We start from the raw sequence: 11827 nt of genomic DNA, 5'->3' as shown, positions 1-11827 counted from the left end.
TTTTATCATTACGTCTTCACTAAAATGAAGCCAGGAAAAGCCCACAATAATGATCACCAAAGAAATAAAAGTATTCAATTCAGATCATCCTGAGGATTATTGATGTATTTTGGCTTTAGAAAAACTAACTCAGATAACTGGTTTGTTGTTGTTTTTTTGAAAAATTTTATTGGTTTTCTAATATTACAATTACATATTTGAAAAGCAATGTGGCGACTGGATTACAATAATTCAATTACATACAAATATCATTAGTACAAATTTCAAACTAATACAGTAAATATTTCCTCTCTTTTCCCCCTATTATGTACTGTCTCTTTTTTATTTTATATAAATTTATTGATTTTCCAATATTACACTTATATCTTTGAGAACCAATGTGGTGTCTGGGTTACAGTAGTTCCATTTCATACAGGTACATGTTGTTACAAATCTCCAGTTTGTTATAGCCAATATTTCCTCTCTTTTTTCCTTAAATACATATTGTCTCTTATCTAAATTAACATACTTCTTATTTTATCTATCAGTTAATGGTTTCCTTGCATTTGTCAATACTTTTATGTTTTATTTATTTTAACATTTCATCTTTAAGACATCAATCAGCTTATAATTTTTTCCAGCTTTAATTTGCATTAATATTAAAGTTAAACGTTTGAAGTTTATCATTTTCATGTTTCTAGGTGACCCCACTTCCCTCTCCAGTGCCTAATAATCTAGATACACATCCTGTCTATCTCATTTCCATATCAACAGGTTAATAATACAATATAATATTCCTGTTTTCATTATAATTTCCACATACTGTAAATTCAATAACCAAAATTTCTCCCATTTCAATATTTAATACATCTTTTCTCTTCTCCTTTATATCTGCTCTCTCGTGCTTAGACTTATAATTTTATTCTTATCACTACATCTAAGTACATTAGTTACATTATATCACTCTTAACATAAATGCATCTTAGTCAATTTCATTTAAACTATTCAATATTTCAATTTAACGATATTCTCACATCCAAGTTTTTTAATTAGCCAGTATTTTTATCTGCACATCAAAACAATCTCTCATAATCCAAGTACAATCTTGTCTATTTAGACATTTTCCGTTTCAGGCCTCTTAAATATATCAATTCTTCTTCAATCTTATTCTGGCTTTCTTCCTTTGCCATGTCATTCTTTGTTTCTTTGCTTCAGGGTCATCAAAGAGTTCTTGTGTTGTAGTATTGTATTGAAATGACCCTCCAATCTCCATTTTTGAAGGGTTGAGGGGTCTGATAGAAATACCAAATCTTCTAATTATTTTCTTCTCTTGGCGGAATTGTCCTGGACTGTCCATTTTTTCTTCCATCTGTTTCTCATTTTGATCTTCAAATTCCTTCTGCTTTATGTAGCAAATTTTTACTTCTATCCATTTTGTCAGGTTTTTCTCTGAATTTTCTCTTGTCTGCTTGTTGAGTAGTTAAATCTTCTGTCAGGGTATTTAATTGTTCAATTTCTTCTGTTATGTTCTGTCCCGATAAATTATTAGTTATAGTCACAATTTGAGTTTGCTTATCCAAGACGCTTTCTAGTTTTTTTCCAAAAGCTCTTATTTCATCACCGGCTGTGGAAAGAAACTGATTAGTTTGGCAGGTTATTTTCATCATAGCATAAATTTGTTTTTGTATTTCTTCCATGGTGGACTCTCACATCTGGTGTTCAAGGTTAGTCTTACAGTATCTTGTTTTCGACCAAGTCTCTCGCTCTTTTCTTTTTTTTAAGTGTCAGATTGCAATTTCAGATTTAGCCTCACGGTGTCCCCCAAGTGCTTAGAAAATTCTTTTCTTTTCTTTTAGGGAACTGCCTGTTAATCTCTTTTCAATTGTTTCTTCTGTTTCAAAAGAGCAGAGCCAAATTTTCAAATAAAAATAGGAAGTAAGGAATAAATAGTCAAAAGCTTTTAGTCCACAAGTTTTTTTAAAGGAATAAAGTTCTAGTTGAGGTCCAATTTTTTTTTCAACATTTCTTTTTAAAACACCCCTGGAAGTTCAATCACTGCTGATTCTGAAGGGAGGGTTGAAATCCCCTCTCCCTCTCCGCAGTGGGGAAGGTACTTAGCAGCTTATTTAGGTGAAAAGAGGAAGATTGGAGTATAAAAGAGGTTGATCTTGCCACACTGCTTTAATGTTGCCTGGTAGTAAGTGTGCCTTCGGCTGTCTGAAGCCTAGTGACCAGCCGTATTGCTATGGGCGGTCTTTTGTTCACCAGTTTGAAGGGAATGGAGGCACTAACGGGGGAATTGCGCCCCCCCCCCGCATTTCTGCAAAAGCCCCTTCTTGCTGGTCGCCCCTCCAGGGTGACTCTTCAGCCCTTTTAGGACACCCCCCCAGCAATGCGAAACTGGACGTGGAAGACAAGAGCCATCCTCCAAACATCCATAATGGCGGCATGGGCAAACTGGAAGCTAAAAACAGATAACTGTTTTTAACAGTGAATTCCTTTTAACCTATTCTCCAGTAATTCTTATTTAATTCTCCATTCATTACATTTTGCTAAATGTATTAGCTTAACTTTTCTCTCATTCCATTTTGTAGTACTCATGGTTCTTCAGCTGAAATTGGCACTGGGAGACTCTTACCTGAAATCATTGAGGGTTGTTACTAGTTAAGGATTGAATTCATTCATAGTGCTTAACTACATTGCTGATCTGATTCATGCAATTCCATTCACTATTTATAAACTATGATTAATGACTTGAGTAGGCACCACCATTTTTTACATATATTGAATTACAATTCCCATAATCATGATAGCATGTGAATTCTGGGCCTCATAATGCTATATACCAGAATGGGAGAACTGTTGTAGAAAGTATTAAGTTAAAACAATCAAGAATCTGATTACATTTTGTATGAAGGCAATTTTGTAAAAATAGTTGAGCCAATTGATCACATAAAGGTAAGGAAAGATGACAAACGAGGGCTTAGAATCCTCCTGGGTAAGCAAAATCAAACCCCACCCTTCATTTTTGCATAAGAAAGTGCTAACAAAATTGCTCTGTGAGCAAGTTACAGTTTCTAAATCTGATACATAAATATAAATAAATAGAATTTATTTATAAATAAATAAAACTTCAAAAACAGTCAGCATTTAGTCAACTTTATTCCTAGTTTGGAACAAGCTAATGAAAAATTATATCGTTCACCAAAATAAAGCTTTGCCATCACATCTAGGAATTGTGTTTAGCAAAGAACTAGAGAAATACAAATCAAAGCACTGTTACCCATCACTTCCAAATGAAGTGTAAAGACTGCACTATAATTAACTATGTTATATTTATAATTGTAAACAATATGAATGGGATATTTTATGTAAGCCCTAAATTTTATTCTCACGAAGCCCAATATATCTGCTGACCCTTTTCTTAGTGATCACCAGGCTCCATTATTTTGTTACTCTGTAATAAAGCTACACAAAGAACTGATGTAATACAAATATAGTAGCAGTCTCGAGCTTATTTTCAAAACTGCCATGTTAAATGAGAGGCTGCAACCCTGAGCTATAAAGTATGTATGTGCACCCCCAAAAACCTAAAAGCAAACTAAGGTAGCAAAGGGCATTGTAAGGACTATAGGGAATGGCGGAGGATAAGTCTCATAGTTATTTTGTAAGAGTGCTGGGGCATAATCTCAAAATTGCAAATGTGCCAACTGGCCCAAGCAAGTTAACATTAGTGAACTCTATTGCATGTGTACATGCTCTGAGCATATTTAGAAAAATATGGACAGGAGGTACACGCATACTTTGGACAAATTCGAGAGTTCCTGTTCCCAAAAGCTGCAGATTCTGAATGATTCAGCTGCTGAGGATCAATGTGAACTTGCTATCAGAGCTTATTAATATTTGCAATCCCAATTGGCTTGCAAATTCTGACGGGAATTTGCATGTATTTCAACTTGATTGATATGACCGTGTGTGATACATTAGAAAATGCCTTGTCAACAAAAATTCTATTCATTCAAGCCAAGCATCAGACTTCTGATTCTATTCCCATATAATGACAAAGTAGGTTTAAGAAGCAGGCCTTCTAAGTAGGCCTTCTAAGTAGTTGACTCAACCTTATGGTTAGGGTTTCCTCAAAGGTTGGATTGGTTCCCAATCACCGTTTCAGTGACATTATTATTCTGCAATGCAACAATAGATTATAGAGACTGTTATATCATAAGCATTTATTCTCTTCTTCCAGGGTACATGGTGAATGCTTTCTATATCAGACCTAAAACAGGAAACAGCAGCAATCAGAGGTGTTTATTCACGTGACAGAATAAGTATTAGAAACAGATTTGCAAGTTAGAAATCAAAAGAAAAGGAAAAACTGCAAAGGTTTGAGAAAGAATAAAATTGTGCTCAACCTCCAGTTTCAACTTCCACAAATTGACAAATGGAACAGATGCATTAAAGTTAGGTCAGGGAGATGCCGATCCTGTTAATATTCATAAAGACAACAAAGCTTTAATATATTGATGTAAAGCACAGCAAATATTCAGAACACTGCTTTTAAGCAATTTTATTCTTGGCCAGAAAAAAAAACTTGAGTTTATAAAACAATTAAAATTGTTATTTCAGAGCCTTCTTACATTTGTATGAATAATTGACTTGGTCATGCAACTGATTATTCTGTAGCTGATCACGGTACTGCTCAAGTAAGCTTAATACAAAGTTAACATACTGCAACATCTTTCTTTAGCTGTAAAAGGTATGTATAAAGAAATTAAACTAGGAGGTATACATTTCCCATTCTCAAGATTTCATTCTGAGTTTCCATTATTCTAAAATTTTTATACTATATCCTATATAAAAACATCTCAAGTGATTTATTTTGTATATTCCTTAATCTTCAGGACTTTCAAAGAAAAAGTAAGGGCCATGACTCATTTCCCCCACTTACTAAGCTTCTCAACTAAGTCTAATTTTCTGTTTTCTTCTTCATAACACCAGAATCTGAGATCATCAGGTGAAGGTGAATGGCGGGAAATTCAAGAAGCTATTCCACATAATGCACCACTTAATTTAATCATATAAATTCATTTTTACAAAACAAGTCACTTTTTAAATGATTTTAAAGGAAGATTCAAAATTTTCTTGGAGTATCAGAATATGAATAATTAGAAGTTATATGGCTCTAAATACCAGATTTTAGAGTAAAGCTTCATTCCTGAGGACTACATAGTTTTCTAAGCAGGTGGTTTGCCACTACCATTTTTCAGGATGTTTATGCCTCTGAATTCCAGTATCTACAGAACAAATTGGAGTTATTGTCAACATACAGCACCTTATTTGGAGACTCCCCAGAGGCACACTTAACCAATATGCTTAATTCTGACAGTGCTTTTATTGTTGCTATTTTAGTATTCAAATTGATACTTTCCTTACCGAACAATTACATAATTAAAACCATTTTGAACTTTTTAACTCATATATTCATGTGTGTACTGTTTTAGTAGTCATGTTGTTATAGAGTTAAATGGAAAACACAATGCTAAAAATAGAGAAAAAAGCTTTCAGATGTGTGAAATGAAGCAAAAATATGTAATAGCAATAGCACTTAGACTTATCACTCCATAGTGCTTTACAGAACTCTCTGAACAGTTTACAAATGTCAGCCTATTGCCCCCAACAATCTGGGTCCTCATTTTACCAACCTCGGAAGGATGGGAGGCTGAGTCAACCTTGAGGCAGTCAGGTTTGAATCCTGGCTGTGGGCAGTGTTAGCCTGCAATACTGCATTCTAGCCACTGTGCCACCATAGCTCGTGTAATGAACCTACCTAATTTATGCAGAATTATTAAAATATTATTGAATTCATTTGCTGTCTATCTCACCATGGGACTACTCTAGTATTATAAGGTAAAGATTTGAAACTATTTTAAGTTTTAAAACTTTAAAGAATCAACAACTTACAAAGTCAGTTGATATAAGTAGCTAGATATTTCTGTTGTTGCAAACATCAGTTTACACAGTCAAAATTATCAGTCTATGAGACTTTTTTCTTTAACTCAGGCAAGTTCACCTTATTTTGTCATATTGTGTGTACACATCTTCACATCTTACTTTTAACTACAGATTTTATTTTTTGACATAATTACAACCAAGTTATTTAATTGCCAAGAATTCAGAAAAATGATAGCTATCATCAGCACACTGATATCTAAAGCCATTGTTTAAAATTCCTGTTTTCTTTCAACAAGCTATCAAATTATCTACAAGAATTGGTTTGCCAAAGTATAGGGTCTCTTAGCAACTACTTATCTACTAGGTCAAATAAGCAACCGATTACTTTTTGTGCAAATACCTAAAACCATTCAAATCTCAGTGTATTATCTGCAAGTTATATATACTACGTCTCTTAGGGTCAGATAAGTATTTGTTTTCTTTCCCCCCTAGAAAGTAACAGCATTTTCTGAATCACTGGGACCAATTATTATTTTTCCTTAAGGGACATAGTTTTAGTTGTCATGGTTTGAGTTTACAGTTTATTGTGATCCTCAATATTCCAATGTTACGCAGACTATGAATTCTGTTCCTTTCAATAGGCATGTTTAGTTACTTATTTTAATAAATTGGATATGATCTTCCAAACTCCAGAGATACAGAGCTGGAATAGAACACATTATTTAATTAATTTACTGTTCACTTTTTTCTTTCTCAGACCTCCATATTATGTTTTTAGCAAAAGATTTTTAGTATGCCCAGTCTGATTTAAATGCTGTACATAACGGATAAAGCATTATCTTCCTAAGCAGTTGTTGACATACATACATAATTCTCATGGAATGTAACCTGTTCACGTCTACTTCATTTTTTTTTAGCTTATAAGCATTGGAACTTCAGACTTCTTTTTGCTAATGATAAGTTTTTTCATAACTAATATTTTCTCTTTGTGAATATATTGCTATAAAACTAAATGACTATCATCTTAATCTTTTCCATGGACTATTTCTACCAATCCTTTTGGTGCTGCTGTTGCACAAGGAAGCCCAACATAATTATCTACACCAACTCCCAAATAATCTGGGTACTTTAAGATCTAAGTTAACTCTCTCCTCCAAAGTTCAGATGCCAAACTAGCAGTTCTTCTATTTGTCAAAAGTCTCATAGAATCCTGGTCTGACTTTTCTGATATTCATACGTAGATGCTGATTTTCAGAAGGAACTGATTCATTGTAAGTGGTTGAAGTTGCAGTCCCAGTTACCCAACAAGAAGACAGACGCTTTCTTTTTGCTTTATTTGAAAACCCTCCAATTCCCTTGTTATATTCAAGACAGGGCTCATCTTTATTCTTATTAACATCTTCAACTGGGTGTTCATCCCTGTTTGAAGTCATTTCTTTATGCTTACGAGCTTCTTTCTCTTCCTCTGCAATTTTTCTAAAATGCTCTAATGATTCAACCTTTCTTCGTCTTTCTATTGTTTCCATTTGTTTTTTGTCCATGAAGTCCTCAAAGTACATTTTTCTTTCATTCCTCTGATCTTCAAGGAATTTCCATTCAGTATCTGTCATCTTAACACCACTGTACTGCTCCAATTTCTCTCGTGTAACAGTGTCTGTACAAAATATATCAAAAAGCTGTTCTGAACTCCTATTGAAATCATCTGCTTTCTGAATAAACAGTTCATTTTTTCTTCGTTTTCTGGATTGGTATAACTTTGAGAATTCTTCATATACATTCAGAATATGCTTCTTTATGCTCTGTGTTGCTATGGTACATAGATTGCAAAACAACCAATGTTCCTGCAAAAGTTCAGCAAGCAACTGGGCAGCATCTTCTTTGGATCGTTGTGCTTGACCAGCCCTTTTTGGATGCAACAAATACAACATGTTCTGAATGACATCCTTCTTTGTAGGCAGAATTCCTTGTGCAAACTCAGATGACTCCACATAATCAACAGTTCCCAGAGTTTTTTTTGCTTTTATTTTATCCAAAGCTGCCATAATTCCTGTTTAAAGTCTCTCTATATCAAAAGCTGAAAAAGAAGGAAGATGTTAGCTGAAATAGCACCAAAAATTAAAATGAAAATTTTAATTCAAAAACTTTAAAAATGCTATACAAGTTGTTCTCCCTTAACTATTGTAACATGGATTGGCAACTCCACCACTAAGCAAAACAATCCTCAAATGGGAAATCACACACCATATGAGTGTGCTCTCCCCAGCTGGAAGAGACAAGACTACTCAGTTTCACACCTTTAGCTTTTGTTTGCCTCATTACCATTCCTCCACCCTTTAGAATGTTCAAATGCCTGCTGACTGTCAAAAGCAATGCGGTCACACTGGCAGCCTAAGACTGACTCCTTCACTCTGCTAAAGGGGAGAGGGGTGGGGTAGAAAAAAGGCTCTCTTTTGCTTGACCCTTTCCTGTGGCCAGCATAATTGCATTGCCTTTGATGCGTAGAAGAATAAACAGCTTACTCTTTTGCAATCCTTCTCTCTCTACTTTGCAAGGGGAAAAATAAACACCCACACAGGATATGTACTATCTGGAATGTTGATCACATGACTGAGGGATGCTGCAAAGATCATAAACTAACTGTAAAGTTATTTTTTCAATGTTTTTAACACCATTATAACTTGAATGGGACTGAATGTAAGCGAGGACTATTAACGTTTAAAATAAATATGCTATCTGAAAATGAAACAGTTTCATTAAAGTGAATAAAACATTAGTATATTATTTTATTTACTGAAATATTGACAGAGGTAACTAATATTTTCCCAAACAATTAATACAGATTTATAAAACAATGTTTATGCAATAAAGTATATTTTATTAAATTTACATGCTGCCCATCTCAGTGATATAACCTAAACTCAGTGATATAACCTAAAAGACAAATAAAAGCAACAAAGCCATGTCACTGCCATCTCCTGATTAAACTGCATTATGTTCTACAGCAGGTCACCAACCTTTCTCAGTTGGCGGACCAAAGGGAAAGGGAGGGGGAAGCAATTTTACACCCGCGTGCGTGTGCACGGGCCACAAGCACATGCACAATGTAAATGGGGCGAGGCTAGTGCCCATGTGATATTCACTAGCCCTGCCCCATTCTTGCACAACGCAGTGCCGTTTCTGTGCCCCACAGCATGGCAGCAGCCTGTTTTCACACCCTGCAGTAGCGGGGTGGCCAGCGTGGCCTGCAGGCCACAGCCCACTATCAGGCTGCGGCCCACAGGTTGGGGACCTGTTCTACAGGAGCTACCTTTTAAAACTACTCTGAAGCTACAGCAGAACCAAAATGTAATAGCCTAATTGTTTGCAGGTGAGAGCTACTTTTCATACATAATATTGGGCTCAATATTGACCATCAGGCAAATTCAAAATGAATTAAAACCCAACTTCCGCTTAGCATCCAGTAAGATCTGAAAAACTAGGCATGCACCTATCACAGGGGTGTCAAACTCAATTTCATGGAGGGCCGCATCAGCATTGCGGTTGCCCTCAAGGGGCTGGGTGGGCGTGGCCTGGGCAGGCGTGGCCTACTGGGTGGGCGTGGCTAGAGTGCGTATGGCCTACTGGGTGAGCATGGCCAGCTCTACATCGTTCGCATCAAGGGTGCCTATGGGGGCCTGGGCAGGAGTGGGACAGATCTGAGGGTCTCTGGCAGAAGGAGGGTCTCTGGGCCAGGGCCAAGGCAGTGGGGGCCGTTCCCTCACTGTTTCCAGGATGGCTTCGCGGGCCACATGAAACCACTTCGTGGGCCGGATCCGGCCCCCGGGCCTTGTGTTTGACATGTCTGACCTATCATGTAAGCTGTGTCATCTAGTAGGAACTAGGAGGCATGTCTTTTGTGCCTTCATGCCTGCTGAGATTTAGATAGTCTTGCCCCTGCCTTGTTTTTGAAAGGCTCTTAAGACTTCACTATTCCCAGAGGAATTGGCCAGAATGTTTTATTATCACCTTACCTATTTTTAAATTATTTTTGATTCAATGAAATTGTCTCTGTATATAATTATATTGTAATATTTTGCAGTTGTGTACAATGCCCTGATTCACATGACAACTTGATGCCTATATAAATTAAAATAATTCAGGATCATCTGCTTGAAATAGCTTCTACCTATTCAGGACACTGACCTTTATTTGGATTGCTGAAGGTTCCTTCTCCATATAAGATCTAGGGAAAAATAAGAACATCTTATTCCTCAGCAGTTGAAACCCCTTGTGGAATGCCATCCTACTAAAAATCTCAGTGGTTCCATTATTCTTATCCTTTATAAATTCCTTAAAAGTTGACCTATTCCAAGAGGCGTTTAAGATTTCTAGTGGATATACTTAATATTTCTGGTTATAATTTATTAAAGTTAATAGTTTTGACCATTATTTCTCAATTAGTCTGCTTTTCTATAATGATACCACACAAGTCTTTGGAATGTGGAAATATATGTATTAAATGAATAAATATATATTTTCCACTGGTGGAAATTGCAATATTCCCAAGTAAGAAAGAATCCTCTCACAAAGGTATTTTTTTGGAGCCATTTCCTCTCAAAGGTATTTTTGGAGCCGTTTGCAGCTGAACATAACAAGTTATTAATCACAACTACATTAAATCTGCTCTGCATTATCAACTTTTAACTACTTATGCTCTTTACTATACACAATGGAAATTCTCTGCATCTTTTCAAAAACTGTAGTCTATGAAAAAATCGACTTAGCTACAAAGCTTATTTAAACTAAATTTGTAATTCCAGTACTGTATACATTCTTAAATATTAATCCTGCATACTTTAATTTCTCCTAAACATATGCGCAAAGAAATTCTGCCCTAAACAGAATGAATGCACTTTTCATAGACATGAAGAAAAAAAAGCATTGTAGAATGGAAACACAAGGAAGAGTAATCGGCACCCCCATATAGAATGCCTGATTTCTATACAATGGAAGAAGCCTTCAAAATACAAAGTTTAAATTGTGTACCTAGATTATAGATGCGTAATTTCCAGCAGCCTGCATTTTTTTTTTAAAAAAAATTGCACATCTGCAGAGCAGGTGGCCAAAGAAAACATAAGACAACAGAAGGGTGGAAGAACTGTAATGGATGAATAGAATAAACACATTAGTATTTGGGCACCACTTAACAACTATTAGTGTTTTCGCTGCAAACATATAAATAACAATTAATTCAAATTTTATACCGCCCGATTCTGTTCTCCTGACCTAGAACCTTTCCAAAACAGGTTAGACGAACCCTACCAGCCACCTAAACCTACCTACCCTACTGTCAGCAAACTCCAGAATACCTATATGTTCTTTATCGCTCGCTGGGCTGTCAGTGACTGAGCGCTGTCCTTCCAAACGGAGAAGGAGAAGCTTCTCTCCATTTGGCAGATCCCTGTCGCTATTTCATTGCACTTGGCTTTTCCCAAACGAGGATGCTACGTAGAAAAAGCAAAGGGCCACAGGACCCATAGGAAAGAGGGTGGAGCGGCCTCCTCCCTCTTGGCCTCGTCAAGTCTCTGCCCACTTGCGTACAGCAGGCCATCTGAAGCCGAGGCTCTTTCTTCCCCGGTAGGCCAGCCACAGCGGAACCCAGGCCGGTGAACTTCAACTCCGCCTTCCCTCTCATTCCTCCCTTCCCGTTTCAGATTACCAGAACGGCAAAAAAAAAACAACACAACACGGTAAGGCGTCACTTACAGGCCCACGCGCCGTGCACCAACCTTTTAGTGAAACCCCGCGATACCTCAATGCAGTAAAAAGGGAAAGCGAGCCCATTCCGCCATCTTAAAAAAGGGCATATTTACAGCTCTCTTTCGTAGGAATTCCTTCCATCACGCCGTCTCTATGG

The 11827-nt window shown here is 36.4% G+C and overlaps 1 protein-coding gene across 5 annotated transcripts; it reads right to left on the bottom strand.

The window, feature by feature from the left end:
* Positions 1–4202: 4202 nt before the first annotated feature.
* On the bottom strand, positions 4203–11761 carry LOC310640716 (uncharacterized protein). 5 transcript variants are annotated; one of them, XM_083363203.1, is made up of 4 exons: positions 11280–11669; positions 10114–10153; positions 7233–8005; positions 4203–5273 (listed from the first exon to the last, which is right to left on the bottom strand). In XM_083363203.1, the coding sequence occupies exons 3-4, from the start codon at positions 7971–7973 to the stop codon at positions 5214–5216; spliced, it is 801 nt and encodes a 266-aa protein (XP_083219329.1). In that variant the 5' UTR covers positions 7974–8005; positions 10114–10153; positions 11280–11669; the 3' UTR covers positions 4203–5213. The 5 variants fall into 5 exon arrangements, with proteins under 5 accessions (XP_083219329.1, XP_083219327.1, XP_083219328.1 ...); XM_083363201.1 differs by lacking the exons at positions 4203–5273; positions 11280–11669 and adding an exon at positions 11700–11761 and having other exon boundaries at positions 5555–8005; XM_083363202.1 differs by lacking the exons at positions 4203–5273; positions 11280–11669 and adding an exon at positions 11677–11690 and having other exon boundaries at positions 5555–8005.
* Positions 11762–11827: the final 66 nt, after the last annotated feature.

Source organism: Vipera ursinii (assembly GCF_947247035.1).
Source record: "Vipera ursinii genome assembly, chromosome: 5".
Classification (NCBI taxonomy): domain Eukaryota; kingdom Metazoa; phylum Chordata; class Lepidosauria; order Squamata; family Viperidae; genus Vipera; species Vipera ursinii.
Note: the sequence above shows the minus strand (reverse complement) of the source record. Positions and strands in the feature narration are given on the sequence as shown.